This window comes from Simochromis diagramma, unplaced genomic scaffold (assembly GCF_900408965.1).
Source record: "Simochromis diagramma unplaced genomic scaffold, fSimDia1.1 OVJJ01000304.1, whole genome shotgun sequence".
Lineage (NCBI taxonomy): Eukaryota > Metazoa > Chordata > Actinopteri > Cichliformes > Cichlidae > Simochromis > Simochromis diagramma.
Genome location: NW_024387030.1, coordinates 17,851,843 through 17,868,378, shown reverse-complemented (window position 1 = coordinate 17,868,378; position 16,536 = coordinate 17,851,843). Strand labels below are relative to the sequence as shown.

At 43.3% G+C, this 16,536-nt stretch overlaps 1 protein-coding gene across 3 annotated transcripts; it reads right to left on the bottom strand.

The window, feature by feature from the left end:
- Nucleotides 1-1,298: 1,298 nt before the first annotated feature.
- Nucleotides 1,299-15,504, bottom strand: nsd2 (nuclear receptor binding SET domain protein 2). 3 transcript variants are annotated; one of them, XM_040041533.1, is made up of 22 exons: nt 15,317-15,504; nt 13,191-13,831; nt 12,809-12,977; nt 12,550-12,713; nt 11,925-12,158; nt 11,465-11,684; nt 10,959-11,065; nt 10,663-10,777; nt 10,412-10,527; nt 10,090-10,179; nt 9,867-9,993; nt 9,558-9,758; nt 8,834-9,013; nt 7,449-7,605; nt 7,143-7,345; nt 6,649-6,752; nt 5,965-6,234; nt 5,624-5,740; nt 5,163-5,304; nt 4,957-5,063; nt 4,654-4,852; nt 1,299-4,205 (listed from the first exon to the last, which is right to left on the bottom strand). In XM_040041533.1, the coding sequence occupies exons 2-22, from the start codon at nt 13,800-13,802 to the stop codon at nt 3,901-3,903; spliced, it is 3,939 nt and encodes a 1,312-aa protein (XP_039897467.1). In that variant the 5' UTR covers nt 13,803-13,831; nt 15,317-15,504; the 3' UTR covers nt 1,299-3,900. The 3 variants fall into 3 exon arrangements, with proteins under 3 accessions (XP_039897467.1, XP_039897469.1, XP_039897468.1); XM_040041535.1 differs by lacking the exon at nt 15,317-15,504 and adding an exon at nt 14,296-14,601; XM_040041534.1 differs by lacking the exon at nt 15,317-15,504 and adding an exon at nt 14,007-14,143.
- Between the last annotated feature and the right edge of the window lie 1,032 nt (nt 15,505-16,536).

The following is a 16,536-nucleotide window of genomic DNA, read 5'->3' as shown; positions in this document are numbered from 1 at the left end:
GTGGAAGAGTCTGTAGACACTGGCAAATGTTAGGCCGCCTTCAAACGTCCTCCAGTGTGACTGGTCAGAGCTGGTTTTAGGAGGATGTCCTTGTAGGGTCACACAGAACCCTGTGTGGTACAGCTCAGACTCTACAGGTCTCAGCATGTTAAATGTTAAAGTTTATGACAATACCATTAAAGACTGAGGGCTGCTGAGCTTTATGTTTGCAAAGCTGCATCTAACACACCACGAGACTTCTGGAACAACGTCCCCTGAACAGGTGACCAAAGAGGAGATGTTTGGTAATGAGTCAGCGCCACGTTTGGTGAAAACCAATCACTTCCACATCAGCACAAACACGTCATGATGGCTGTTGAGGGAGAGGTGACGATTAGGATCTTAGAGCTGTGCGTAACCTCAGTGAACTGAAGCAAGAAGAGTGGGACAAAAATTCCCCCACAATGATGTAAGAAACTGACAAAGTCACTGAAAAACATGTCAAGTTATTGCTGCTAAAGGTGCTTCATTAGTTTCAAAGTGACAGCTGATTTCAAAGAGGAGCATCAAAGGCATCTCATCTTCATTTTGGTGGAGGGAGAAAACTAAGCCAGTAATCAGATTACTTCTCATCTCTTGGTCCACAGACTACAGTGGAGTTCAGTGCGATTCTGTGAATGAAGGTCAACATGGTCCATGTAGTCATCAGAGGCTTGTTAATGCAAATCATCTTGCAGCACTGGGATGTAGCATTGTAGTACCTGGATGTTGTAAAGATTCTTTTCTCCTCACTATCCCTCACCTGATTCACCTGGTTTCCTTTTCCTCACCTTTGATTGGCTTTGGAGTTTGCCCTTAATCGCATTCACCTGTCACATGTTACATAAGGACTGCACTTACTCTTTTTACTCCCACATAGGGCGGCAGCTGAGAGTTAGCAGCCCACATGTGTCCTTTACAGCAACAGATAGATGACTGTTCATTCACATTCTGACTGGATGAGCCCATGATGACCTCAAGATTCCTTTGAACCTCCTCGTTAACACTGGACACTGAGGAAATTTGACTCATCTTGTTGGCAGCTTAAAAAAAAAAAAAAAAAAAATTCCATCACAACTAGAAAATTCCAAAGATGATTTGTGATTTGAACGTCTTTATTAAAAACAAAACCACAACTGACTCTATGCTGTATAAAGCAAATCTTCTGGCTCCTGACTGAATTATGCGGAGGCGTGCCATCTCACACTGGTGTCTCGGTGAAAACAGACGTACATTTATTTCTCTCAGTTACACAGGAAAAAAAAAAAGCAGACGGTGGATACATGTTCAACCACTTTTTATTGCACGATTCAGCTGACGTGAGATCCTGCACAAAAGTGTTTCAGCACTGCATCAAGGGGAGGAAGAAAAAAAACCAAAAAGGACAAACTTGTATATTTACAATAAATGCATCACTATTACCACTTATACATTATGTACATATTAGTCTGGTTTACTATGACAGTAGTTACAGAATGAAACCCCTACACGCATTACACTTCAGCTCTACAGGGAATTACAGTGCTTTCAAAATAAAAAATAAAAAAGGGACTGGTTGGACTACATTCACTCAACAGAACAATAAATCAAGGTTAGGATGAAGATAATTAACATAGGAAGTCAAAAATACTCGCTGAACATTTGGACACGTCCCAGTCACATGCCCTGGGGAAAAACTTTACACAAAAAAAAAAAAGTGCAGTTATTAAAAAACAAAAAACAAGAGAACAGCCTCCTGATGGATGTATACAAGTAAAATCTGCTTCTGAGTCTTTTTTAAGAGATTAAAAAAAAATAAAGTTGCTGAAACAAGCGACCTGTTTGGAAGAGAGAATTTAAACAGTCAGACAAATGTGAAGTTAAAGGCACAAGCAAATGTCTGCAGCCTCGTGACCGACTCAAAGAGAGCAGCAGCAGCGAGACCTAAAAATGTCAAATCCGCTCAGGAAGCATAATCAGCACTTTTCAGGCAAAAACTGGCAAAAGTGTGAAGGTGTCACATGATTACAGCAACCTGATTGTGCTCTTCCCTCGACAGGTGTGTGTGCTTTTCAGAAGCAGTGGTTTCAGAGCTCTATATTGTCAGACTTGGCTCAGCTCAGCACTTTAAATAAAAGAAAATCATTACATACATGAAGATACACCTGTGGGAACGCTGTTTTAACACCTTCAGGGGAAAAAAAATTAAAATTGGGTGGGGTGAGGGTGTTGGTGGCTTGGCTGATGCTTTCCGGTGCAGAAGGTAAATGCAGAGACTCCCCCCTGCACAAATATCAGGACTTGCTTTTAGGCATTCTAGTGAAATGCTGCACAATCGAACAGAAGCACTGAGCTCCCTCACTCTGTGACCTCAGCAAATGTTGATGTTCTTGTATCGGAACATCAACATTTTGAAAAACCCCTCAGCTTCAGGCCTCGTTTTGGGACTAGGGGGACATGGTGGCTGTGCCCATCCTTACACCGTCTGCAGGGTGAGGTTATGAAACTTGCATCAGCCAAACACGGGCAAAGTATTTTAGCAGTTTTATGCTCAGCCAAGTGTCTGACACGTAGCCCTCGGGGCTCATCGTTAAATGCGACAAAAGTACACGTCAAATATTAAGATGCATTACGTTAGCCAGTGTGCTGTCGTCTGCCAGTGCGTGAGTGTTAAATAATAACCGGACTGCAGTTCTGAGACAAAAACCTCCGGAGGATTTAAAAAAAGAACGATTTTTTTTTAATCTCAGATTACGTCGATAAAAAGCCCGGCTTTCAGACAGCATTATTATATCTCCAGCCTAAAATCTGCGGAGATCAGATATCAGACACTACAGTGGATATTTAAAAAAAGACAGAGAGAGAGCACCTTAAGGACTCTGAACTGACCCGAAAAGTCACCGTCATTCCTTCGAGAATGTGGCTCATCATCGAACAGAGTATTTAAGACCTGGAAATCCTCCAAGTAGTGTTTTTTTGTTGTTGTTTTTTTTCAAGTCACAGGGCAGTTTTCAGACTGCTCTCGTTTTTAATACCTTCTGTAATCCCTCGTTTACTGGACATGCTTCACACTGTTCAACATCTTTGTTTCACAAATAAACTCAAATAAAAAAAAAGAAATCATAAAATTATTTAAAAAAAAAAAAGTTCAAACTGAGCTACAACAAAAACAACAGCACACGTCTACAGTTACAGGTCATCTATGGCTACAAAAACAAAAGAGGTCATCTGACGCCTATCCATAGTGTCTTGGTGTTCCATATTACATCTGGCATATATATATACTATATATAAAAATAAAAACAATCCATTTGGCAACCTGTGTGATGTCTTACACTACTCCAGTAATTATACTTTTGGTCTTCGATATACACATATAGATATAAGCTATAAAACTCTGCTGTTCAAGATAATCCGTGTTGAGTGAGAGGAGGGGGCCCGACTGAGGTTCAAGTTAGACGGTGACACTGGCACTTGGTTTCAGTCCTGGCTGGATCAGCGTTAATGCAGACGCCAGCTCATTTCTTCTGTTATATACACGAGGAAAAACGAACCAACAAGCTGACAGTAAGATGAGAGGCTGTTTGGTTTCTGGAGGAATGTGTCCGGACCTGTGCTTGCTCTGCTGATTTGTGCTTCACCACAGATGGTTCGCCTCAATGCAGACGAGACGGGGGGAGAGGGGGAAAAAAACAAACAAAACAAAAAAAGCCTGAAAATTTCAAAGGTAAAAAACAAAAAGACTCTTGAGCGATGAGCCATTGCTGAGCATGTGAGAGATCAGCAGCTTTCCCTGATAACAACGATGTACAGTGCCTTGGTTCCTGTGAAAACACTATATGTGGATGGGGAAGAAGGGGGCCCGAGTCTGGTTTGGTGTTTTTGGCTCTGTGAAAGGTCACTTCAGGTGTCTGCGGCTTTTCTCTTGGAGCCCTTTGTTTTGCCCTCTGCTCCCTCCGCCTTCTTGGAGCTTTTAGAGGAACGACTGACGGCGGCGGCCGTTTTCGTCTCCGAGTCGATATCCTGGGTGTGGCTGTCGCCTCCCTCCAGCTCTTCGTGCTCCATACAACACAGCTGTCCTGTGGGGGGCCAGGGACGCAGCGCCCCCTCCTGGTGAGCCTTGCAGAAAGAGTTGGGGCAGAGTTGGCAGAAGGCTTCAGAGTTTTTCCCACAGACGTCACAGTGATGCCAGGGGCAGTCCCAGCGGCCTGTGGAGAGCCACGACACTTTCACTAGAGCTCAGTCAGTTACATCTCATCAAAGAACAGCCTCACGGTGCCCATGTGGGGCCTTAACATTGCGAGAGGCATCAATTTTGATTAAAAAAAACAAAACACATTATTGTAAAAACAGCTAAAAACAAATGAAAAAGAAGGATTAAAGAAATAGGCAGCCGAAGCCCGTTTCTCCTTTTATGCTGGAAGCAGTGAAGCTCTCCATTTCCATCTCCACTGCAAACTTAGTGATTAGTCACCAGGTGCAGCAACTTTCCTGGGGGTAAACAGACTCCCTCCTCTCTGAAAGCCTGGTTTTGACTCATTTAGTTCAGACTCGTTTGATGTGAAGTTTGCTTGCTGCCATGTAATTTGTGAGTAATAATAACAGGGAGTTAACATAGCATAAACAGATGCATTCAGACTGTCTGTGGAGTCTTACCGAACGGTCTCTTGGTGAGGTTCAGGCAGGACAGGTGATAAGCTTTGGTGCAGGTCTTCTTGTCGCAGAGCACCAGCTGCCCTCCGTCTCCACAGCGGAAACACTCGTCCTCAGATTTTTTCTTTCCCTCCGATTTCCTCTTTTTATACTTTCTCTTCAACCTCTTTCCTTTTGGCTCAGCTGTTTGGCCATTTGAGTTCTACAGAGGAAATGCAGAGGTGAGCAAACTTATGGAACTTCACCAAAGCAGTTTAGTTCTCCTCAATCGATTTGCACTGAATTTGTTTGGATTTGGAGGCTCACCTTCGGTCGGTCACCAAGAAATCCGCTGCAGTTGGGCGCGCCGCAGCGGCACACGGTCTTCTCGTTGCCGAGACAATCCAGGTTGTAGTTAAAAGTCAACTCTGTGCCTGTGATAGAGAAAAAACAAAAACAGATTAAAGAATATACTATAAGAGCATATTTATTGCTTCCATTTAAGACTAAACTTGCAGTCAAATGTCTCTCACCTGCTGGGATGTCGCAGACGGCGAACAGGCCGACACGCGTGTCACCATTCACTGTCCACTTCTGTGTCTCACAGTTGGGCTGACAGCTGTGGTTCATGAAGCGAGAGTAGTTTCCTTTCGGGCCAGCGTCGATGATTCGGTCCTTACCGTCACAAACAGATGGCCACAGTCAGTCATTTGCAGCACCTGAACAGTTTATAACTGATGCACATCCACAACCCAGCTACACTTCCATTTCCCATTTAACAAATTTTGCAGTCGAGTTCCATTTGTAGTATTTGTAGTATTGACTACTGTAATGTTACAGCTGTCTGTCATGCAACATTCCCAATGCAATACCAATCTGTTGATCTAGCTCCCCGTGGAAATGGCACCGCTACTGAGAAGTCGGCACCCTAACACTGTGAGGAGCGCGAACAACCCAGCGTGCTGGGCTTTCTCGATAAGCGGTCGGTACCAACCTTGTCGATGGTGAGCATGTAGAAGTCGGTTATGTTGTTTTCATGGGCGTATTTGATTCTCGCCCTGCACTCCTCCTCGTCGATCAGCTCTCCAATGTACTCGTTCACAAACTCACCCTGTTCGAGAAACGATCAGAAACCAATCAGACCAGAAACCAGAGATATCGTGTTACTTGTGTAATCTGGGCGGGTCTGCGGAGCTACGACGTGAGTATTTTTGGGCAACGTCATGATGAATACAGGCCCTGAGCTTTCACGGGCAGCATCTTTAAGCAGTTTTAATGAAATGGACAAATGAGATACTTCAAGCAAGAACACGTCAATGCAAGAAAGCTTCTCACCTTCTTGATGTCGCGCAGGCAGATCAGGCCCCAACCTTTGCCGGGGGTCTTGATAATCTTGGTCTCTGGATACAGACGTTTGGTGAAGTCCTGGTTACAGCAGCGCTCCCCACTGGGACACACCTGAGGGTGGCACTCGTATTGCAGCATGCGGTTCAAGCACTCCGACTCAAACCCACACGGCCGCTCGCCAGATGGCTTGCAGTTACATTTGGGGATCTCAGAAATGTCTGCGGTGTACACCTGAACCTTGCCGACAGGTTTGTTGACCTAAAAGGGGGGGGGGGGGGGAAATAACATTTTTTTTTATAACAAAATAAAATGTGAAAGAACATGCTTCATACCCCATTATGGAAAAGCAAAGTTCATCATTCACTCATTTTTAAGATGCAGCACACCTTACACGCACGGGTGCATTTAAGCTACATCAACTCATAAACAGCCATTCTTTTTGTTTTTAAATGGAGAAATTTTCTGCTTTTATTTTGAAAGATCTCTAACAACATGACAATGTAAAACTGACACCAATCAGCAGTCTACAAACAAAATCAAACGCGGCAAGACGAACATTTGAATTTTCCTTGTCCACATGAAAACACACAAACTGTTTATGAAAATCCTAAAACTCCATTCATGTAACTCTGTACTTGTGGACAGGTGCTTAGACATAAAGACATTTCACACCTTGATAAATTTATATGGGGGAGGTTTACGGCTGTTCTCCTGCGCTTCCTTAGCCTCTCGCTTTATCTTTATCTCCTTAAATCGAGTTTCGGCCTCCAGCAGAGCTGAGGAAGACAAAACAGAACAGAGTATGAGCTCATCGAGCTAAAAATACACATTGTGTTTGTTGTAATTATGACAGCATCTGTTACATTACAAAAATCCAGAAAATGGCTTTCATGTCCAGTTGACCTTGTCTGTGTTTTTATAAAGCATTAAAACCTGAAGACGTTAATGTGGAAGCTGCAGTTTTTGGCAAAAACCCACCATTTAATTACTTCTGTTAACACAAAGCTTGAAAAGAGAAGCTTTTTTTATAATGATGAATGGCTTGAAACCAAATCTGATTGGTATGATGGCCTTTAAGTTGTTTTTTTTTTTTTTTTTTTTAAACTGAGTAATTACTTAATTAGGGAAAACGTTTAAAGCATGCAGACAGTAGAGGAGATCTTCACCATTCTTGAAGACTTTGCCAATTCCATTCCTCTGATGTTTGCTTCCCCTGTCGCCTTCCATGTAGGGAAATACTCTGCCCTGGTGAGTCCAGAAATAATCCTTGGAGCCAAAGAAGAAGACTGGAAACTCTCCGATCTCGTGTCGAAGATGCTGGATGTTGGTGGGAATGTTTCTTGGGTGGTGGATCTCTGCTGGCCACCATCTCAGGAGGACAAGAGAAAGATAGAAGCAACAAATGTATAACTTACCGATTTAGCTCAAAGATATGAAAGGTAAAAAGATACCCTTGCATCCAGTTCCCTTACCGGTATGTTCCCAGTTTGACCCAGATGATGTCCCTGTACTTGGGTTTCTTTCCAGCTCGGCAGTCGTTGCAGAACCAGCTCCCATCCGGCATAGCGATATTCAGGCAGTCAGGGTGAAAAGCTGCCGGGCAGGACTCACAGCACAACAGCTGTCCCCCTGCAACACAAGGACACCTTTAGATGGGCGACCAGTCCTTTAGATGCTTACTTACAAATTCAATTACATTTTATTTATGTACTGCCAGTTCACAGCAGTGGCCTCAAGGTGCAATAAATTGTAGGATGACAAGCCCAACCTTACTGCAGCATATTTAAAGGATGGTTTAGAGTCACCTGATCAAAAAGGAAAGTTTGAATCCATAAAGTTGAGAAGGTTTCTGTCCCCTGAATCCAAACTGGGAGCTGGTTCCACAGAAGAGGGAACCAGAGCTGAAGCCGGCGCCCCCCATTCTAGTTTTAAATTATTCAAGACCTTTTACGTGAGGTGAAGGAGCCAATGAAGAGAAGCCAGCTCTCGCTTTCTAGCCCCGTCAGTACTCTCGCTGCAGCATTTTGAACTGAAGTCGTTTTTCCACCATCGCTTTGAGAAAGCATGTTTCCAACTGCACAAATACTTTTCCCACATATCTGTTTAATGAGCATGGGGAAGGACACATCCTGACCAACAATTATTTCAATTATGCAGGCTTAAGTGATTAAGTATCTGGTTAGACAGTAATTCTAAGGATTTTTAAGGCTGGGTACAAATAACCTGTTTTATCTGAATTTAGAAGCAGGAAAGTCAAAATCATCCAGGTCTTTAACACTGTAAAAAAAAGTCTCAAAGTATAATCTGTACTGTGCTGATTTATAAAAAACGCACATTAAAACCAATGTTTAGCTTGACTCTCAGCTAAAGAAAGCTCCTACGTACACACTTGTTAATATAGCCTAAAACAGAGCATATAGCTTCATTTCTGTTTGGGTTGTGAAACTGAGATATGTGAAAAGAGCTAGTGAGACTTTTCTGCAGGATATAATATTGTAGCTAATAAAGACAAACTTTCTTTCTGTTTCAGTCCGCTCATCTCACACACTCCCACACAACAACACGTCAAAACTGGCTGAGGGAAAGGGAAGGGGAAAAAACACTTGAGCTGCTGCAGTTCAACATTTTCTGATTTTCAGTAATAGCAGCCTGGGAGATTAATGGCTCCACATTTGACATTTGAAGTTTAAGAGAGGTTTAGTGAGCTATAAATATGTCATTCAGTACTGAAAAGTAGCTTTATATAAAACTGACTAGTACGATGTTTAATTTTAAGTGCATACAAGTCTCTTAAAACCAATCAGTCTGGAGCTTTTAGTAACAGCCGTGTGTGAAGAGGTGAGCAGCTGCTGCGAACCTTTGGAGCAGACGAAGCACCAGCTGACATTGACATGGCTGTGGTGGCTGTAGCCCTTCTTGGCGTTGAAGTGGTTGGTGCAGATGATGGCAGTGTTGGTGATCATCTCACTTCCTGCAGCCACACACTGATCGCCGATGTGGTACGCTACTGGGCATCGAAGGCATCGCATCAACCTGCCTGCAGCGCAGAGAGCGGGACCAGGTTACACAAACATACGGCGAAGTCAGTGAACTCAGTGACCCAAAGCGCCAGAAGGGCACAAACGAAACCCTGAATGGATACCTTTGTAAACACGCACAAGGACTCTACTGATAACCGATGACCTCAAACAGAAGTGGCAGGTATTCACTTACTTGTTTATTCCTGTGAAAGGTTAGTCATAAACCATTTGACATGAAACTGCAATTTTAAATAAAGTGATAAATGTTACATACTGGAGATAACTGGGCTTCTACAAATAAGCAAGGCAAAGTCTTACATTTAAGACTTTCTTAATGACACTGTTATAACACTTTAATTCAACGTAAGACCAAACCTGCAACAGAAATCAATCAATTGTACTAATATCAACTTTCCAAGTAACACAGTAATACTAGTTAATTAACTGGTACGAGGTTCAGAATCAAGGAAACCAACAATTTATAACTGCCTTCACATACAAATTTTACAAAATACACCAAGCTCCGCCTCCGTGAGCTAAAATGTCCTGATGAGAGCCTACCTTTGTTGGACTTGTGCTTTGTGCGGCAGCCGTAGTGGCAGCTCAGGCAGGTGTGTAGCGGGCACCGGAAGCCCTTGTTGTCAAACACCGTGAGAGTGTTGAGGCGGACACACGCTTCGTGGTAAAATTTGCCGCAGTGTGGGACGTGGCAGCGCCGGACCTCACCCTCCAACTTCTTACAAATGAAACACGAGTGAATTCCTAAAGAGAAGAAACAGAAGAAAGAATCGGCAACGGGAACAGAATTATTGTGTTACCATAAACTGTCTCCTTCTGCTCCACTATTAACGCCGCCTCTGTTCCGCTCACCTGTGCTACACTCCTGACACAACAGCTTGTCGTCAGGTTTGAGAGTCTGATCGAGACAGTGGAGGTGGAACATCCCGCAGCACTGACCCTCACAGGGCACCAGGTCCTCACCAGCCTGCTCACACATCTAGAGGAAAAACACACGCACACAGATTTAAACTACAGCTGAGTGAACTGAGTGAGCTTTAATACCGACTCGTTTCGAAACAAACAGCAGACGTACCTGACAGACAAACTCTTTTTTGCGTTCACCCTTCTTTGTCCCGTCTAAGCTGTCACTCGGAGATTCAGGGCGTCCTTCACTCCCAGAACCCTGCAGCAAACAACGTGTGATGAACTCTGAATAAGACAATGCCAGTTAGCTACAGTTGTACCATTCACACTAAAGCCTCTAAATTTGCTTCTCATCTGACTAACGAGCTAAACTAATTGCCAACATGGCTGACCTCTCTATAAAGACAAAAAGAAACGTCAATCATGAAAACAACTTGAATTACTGGAGAAACCTTTTCACATTAGTACGATCAGCGGTTACATCCCCTCACCTCGGGATCAGGACACGGGGAGGAACGCCTCTTCTTTGCCTTGGAGGGTGTGGCCTGATTCATTCCATCCTGTTTCCTTTTTCTCTTGCGCTTTGGTTTCTCTGCCTCTTGGTCATCTGTGTACCATCAAATGATCTGGACTTTAACTTTAAGACTCAAAGCAGCTAAGACGCCACAAATCCACAAAGATGTGAATTTAAAAGAGCAGTCAAACAAATATAGAGTAATATAATTTTTTATTTTTTTTTTACCAGTCAGGGGACTTTTTGACTTCTTCAGATGTTTCCTGGGTTCTTTTGCATCCTTTACGTCGGTTTTCTTTGTCCACCTTCTCCGCTTTTTCACCGGTCCTTCTGAAGTTGAAGCCTGAAAAAGGCAAACGTTTGCTCAGTATGCTGTTTATCACAAAGCGCTTGATGTCCATGTTAGATACAAAACATGTTGCGTTTTCAGCATTCAAACATGCCAAGAGAATAATTCAGTTTCTCCAGGGAAAAGTTTCTTCTGAACAAAGTGTTAAAAAATTGGGACTGACAAAGAAACCCACCTGTTTTTGAGCATCTTTGCTTGGTTTGGATCTCTTTTTAGACTGCTGATCCTCGTCTGCCACAGCATCTGTTAACAGCCTTTTCTTCTTCTTTCGCTCCTTTTTCACTAAAAAGAAAAAGAAAATGAATGTCAGCTTGGTTGGCTTCCTTCCAATGACTCGTTTTACATTTTATTAATTTAAAATGAATTTAGGAATAATACAGAAGCTGCCTTGACCTTTGCTACATGCACGACTGTTGTGGTCATTTTAGCGCTAGCATACTTTCAGTCCCTGTAACATCAGTGGCTCCTGCTAAAAACTTTGCAGTGTTTTTAAGCTTCAGCCTCCTGATGATAAACGGGTTGCCATAAACCAGCCACTCTGCTTTTCTATTAGTCACAAGAAGCAGTTTAAAGCATGACACTCCACAGCTTTGGTAATTATACGCCAGCTAAGGTCAAATTCGGCCAAAACTCAATTAGTGGTCAGTTAATCTGCTGCGAGGTCTTCAACTTTCAACCAACCTGGAACTGAAACTGGAAGTGAGGCCACTTCTGAAACATCATTTGTTGAAGAGACCTCCTTTGTTTTCCCCTTCTTCACGGGCTCAGAAGTGTTGTCCGCTGCAGACGTTTTCTTTCTCCTCGCTGTCTTGGTGGGAGAGTGACCCTGTTTGGATATTCTCTTTTCCTTCTGAGGTACAACTGGTTTACCTTGTTTACCTGATACAGATTTTGAGGAATTCTGCAGAAAACAAATGTTGTTTAATGCATGATTACAGTATTACACATCTTAAGAACATGCGCTTAAAACAGCATTTCTAAGAACTTACAGTTAAAATACTGAGTAATCACAGATCAGCACAGCTCTGTTTTAGGTTTCAACAATCTGATGATTCAGGTTTATCATTTCTTTTACACCAGCATAAAAATTGAGCTTTTGTATTGTTTGTGGAACAAATTGTGACAGAGTGGCAGTACCCACCGGTTGGAGGGGGAGATCTGGGCTAAGCCTATTCTCTGCTTTCTGGTTCAGCTTGTTGCTTTGTTCCGGCTTTAACTTCTCCAAGATGTGGAGGTTCAGATGAGGCCCGTCGTCGTCATACAGAAATCCAAAGTTGGCCATGCGAGCATCCAGGGACATGTCGAGTGCCTCCTTGGCCTGAATGATGCCCATGTTCCACTGAGCCTGGAGTTTACGCGGCACAGAGGGAGTTGTCTGTGGGACAAGTAGAGGAATGAGCCAAGTTACAGGTGACACATTACAGCAGTGATATTCAACCTTACAACTCTGAGGAGAAAAAAAAAAAGCCTCTTCCCACAAACTTATGAGATGCAGACATAATTTCTTTGTTAGCATTTTGTTTGTGAGAAAAAGAGCTCTAAGTGGAATTAAGACTGGTTTTGTAATGAAGTGATAAAAGATTTTCTAAACCCCAAACCTGAATAAAGTGAAACTAACAAAACAGTTTGAGGAAATTCAGGGTTTCAAAATTGCGTCAAAGTAACATGTTTCTCATAACGGCACACCACATTTGCTACACAGCCAACACACAGAGACGGCACATAGAGGGGAAAAAACCAAAAGACGGCGGCAGCAGCAGACATACCTTTTTATGGTTGATACGGGAGGCCGGCTGTTTGTTGCTCCGACTAAGCTCTTGGTATTGATCCTCACCAGTGAAGGACACCATGTTCTTCTCAAAGATGTAGCCTCTCTCTGGGGCATCTCCAAAATACTGCACGTGGTAAAGGAGACCTGACCTCCCATTGGCTGTTGAAAAACAAAATAAATGGACAAATCAATAAAACCATAAATCAATTTTCCAGGACATGTTAAAATCGTGCAGGTGGCCGTGAGTTTCTCACTTTTCTGTTTCTGTTTAAAGTGATGGTTCAGTTCTGGGTCTGTGGTCACCATGCAGGGCCACCAGGGGTATCCTGACACCTTTGTCCAAACCAGATCCCCAACGGAGAAGCGGCTCAGCACAGGAGCCGGTTCCTTTACTTCCTCTTTCAACTCTGACCTGTTCTCAGGCTGCACAAGAGAAAGAAAGACAGTTACTCAATAAATACAAACTTTTGTAAGAAATCATCATTTTCCCAACACATCGTTAATAGCTGAAAATGTTCTACTTTTAATGTAATACAGTCTGTTAAATTAACTGTACCATCTCTCAGCATATTGCAGTATACTACACTGCACAAAGGGGTTAAGCAGCACTTAAAAAGGTAAGAATAAAAGTAAAACCTCATCTGTCTCTTCAGTTCCCTCCACAATGTTTGTGTGGCCAGGAGGCTCCACTTGGATGTCAGAGGGATTTAAGTTTGTTTGAGGATTTGGTTTGACAGTTCGCCCCCTCCTTTTCTTTATATCCTGCCTCTCATCGGTTCCAGATATAGTACCTTCAGCGGCTGTGGCCAAACTGGTCCCATTGGCACAACATGGCTCAAATAACGGCTGCGTGACTACTTGGGGTATCGTTACTGTTAGTTCAGCTTCAGTGTGAGGAGTACAGTTGTGCTGATGGGTGCCATTTGTGGCAGGCGCTTCGGCACCCCTGAACATAGGTGGCTCAGGGGTACAAAGCTCGGGCAGTGAGTCTTGGTCACCGTTGAGCATGCGGGAGGTGAGGTCTTTGAGCCTGTCGTGACTGTGGTTGTTATGGCCAGCCATCTTCTGAAGAACGCTGTCTTGTAGTGTGGCAGCCAGCTGTGCAGCAGCTTTGTCCATTAGCATAGCCGGGTCACTACTCATATCCCCTCGACCTTTCCGTACACTGAGGGACTCCGGTGGTTGCTTCATGCTGATCGGATTGGCTGGTTCGGGCATTGAAGGCAGGGAGCTACCTTTGCTATCCATCACTTCTAACCCCCTCCAGGGTCACTGAGCTACAAGAGAACAAGTGACACATAAAAACGTCTTATTCCACAGGTTGAATCAGAAAACAATATTATCCAGTATTTGTGTGTGGGTATGCTTCTGATTCTTTCAATTTGCTAAACTGCATTCTGAGACATGACTCCAATAAGCATAACGTTACACATTTTACAAAATGGCACTCACTTGCTCCAGCGAGCTTGAATAGAAAGCTGGGAGGGGACACAGAATACTGCACCTGTCACGGAATGTTCTAGCCTTGTAGTTTCGGATGCTTTTACAAGAAAGTAGAGCGACTCGATTGACCAGAAGCCTGAAGCAGCAATAACTGTGTTTAATGAAACGATATCTATATATTTATCTATTCATCCTCCACCCAATAACAACTACTGAGAGTGAGGTCAGGTCAAGCCTATCCTTGATTATAGCCATGCATGCGAACGAAACCCACTTGGCGGCATGAAAACCCTCTTACCGCGATAATTTTAAGTTGGCTTTCTCCTGGAAAATGACTCGCTAGCTGCTAGCTGCTAGCTGCAGACTGTGGCAAAGTAGTATGGAGAATCAGCCTGCAGGCTCCACCGCATGCAGCGAGTGTCCAATGAGCGGACGGCTGGCTGTGCCGCGTAACGACCGCATTACCGGCTAGAAAAGCCGCGGAAATGGAAGCAGCTGACATACAGAGCAATGCAACTGGGAGTGCGAATAATTGCTGGAATTTAATCCATACCACCCTTTGTACAAAGCTAAACCATATTGTCTATTGCCCTACACTGTGACAGTAATGTGCTCGTTCGTTGCAGTGTAACTGCAGGACGACTGAAGCTGTCTTAACGTTAACGCAAGCGGTTTTAACGAGCGCTCCGTCTGTACGTTAAACATTAGCGTTACGTTAAAGTGTTCCGCCGGCGAGCGTAGGCTACCTATTTTGCCAAGCGGACTTCTCTATAATGTCATGCAAGAAAAAGGCCCTGGCTATTTCCTGAAGCGGAAGCCACGATGAGGGAATCTCATGGATCACATCCATGGACAGGCGGTCAAGCATTTTCATACAGCGTACAACCGCATCTCTGTCATCACTACAGTCAGCCATTACACCGGATTCCAGCAAATAGACAAAGCCGCCATCAAGACGCTTAAGCCATCATCTTACTTGCTATCCGATTAAACCAAATAGGCAAATACCTACGTGGCGGCATAGTTGCACATTGGCGGTAAATCGTTTAAAATGTTCTGCTTTTGTTTCACTTCTAAATTTATTTTGCAGGCGCCATGACAGCTTGTTTCAAAAAGCTAACAGTGCTAGCCAAAGCTAGCCCCAGTGAACCATTGAAGCCAATTCAAACTGCACATTTAACGTTAGCATAGATGGCTAACTAGCAAGTCATCTCTTGCTAAAATGGATGGTCGACCCGGATAACTGCACTAGCAAAAACGCAACCAGCTTGATTTTCCCGGATTGACAATAACATGAAAGACAGCATCTTTCTAGTTACCTGCTGAATCTCCTCTCGGTGGTTAAAGGGAAAGAATACCCGTATTCATCATGTAAAGCGAAGGATTTCATTCAAGTCGAATCAAAAGCTTGCGGGAAACTCAAACTCTCAGGCCAACCAGCGCGAAAAATACTAACTTCCGATTGGTCGGCTGCAGAGCGAGGATCCAACCGGTCCTTTCAAAAAAACAACCGTAGGAAGTAGCTGACCCCGGAGTCTCCCGTCTGTTTTTTTTAATGACATTTCACATTTCCCCGTCCCTTTTTATCTTTACAGCATATATTCAGGATAAGTCTTTGTTTGCTTTATGAACAGTGGTGTAGTGTTCAACATTATACCTAGTGTTTGATACTTAAATACAAATTTCAAAGATTTCCCTCGAAAATGTGTCAAATATGGACAATAACAGTGACAGAGTGGCTGAAGTGCTCAAGCTAATATGAGATGACTATACAGGCAAAACCTAGAATAGCAGGTATGAGGTGGCTATGATGGCTGTGAAATAACTGCACATTGTCTCGCTGGACTCTAATCATAGGGGTGGCTTAAAATCGTCAAACGCTTCACGTTAATCGAGAAAAAGTTTATTCTAAATATCAAAATTAGTTTGGTTCCTAAAAAAGAGAAAGAATCAAAATCACAGACTTGCAAGAAAAGTTGTGTGGTTCCTTTGTAAGAAGGGTTTTTGCAGCCACATCACTGTGATTCTGCTTAATGGGAAACTCTCCGCTCACATTCAATTTTTGTCCAAATTCCTTATCAGTGCTTTATGATAACCAATACCAACACGGCAGAGCATAGGCCCGACGCTTACTTGCGCCTCATGCTGTAAATTCAAGCATAAAAAATGCAGTACCAGCAGCGCGTGCTAAGGGGCGCGAAACTTACAGTAATCTATTTAACAACAAGAACGGCCCTTCAAAATAAAACTATATATATATATATGTGTGTGTGTGTGTGTGTGTGTGTGTGTGTGTGTGTGTGTGTGTGTGTGTGTGTATTATAGTGCTGATTACACATAACTTAAACGAGAAATTCAGAATAACCATTTTGTTGGTTTGATGGTTTCTTTAGGTAATTCTCTGGGTTAAATCTAGTATGTAGATAGGAAAGATGTCACAGGTCGTCTCTGAGCTGAAGTCCTGGTCAGGATTAAGCTTTGTAACATTTTACGACAAGGCGAACACAGATCAAGTGAGAGAAAGGCATCATAACACTGG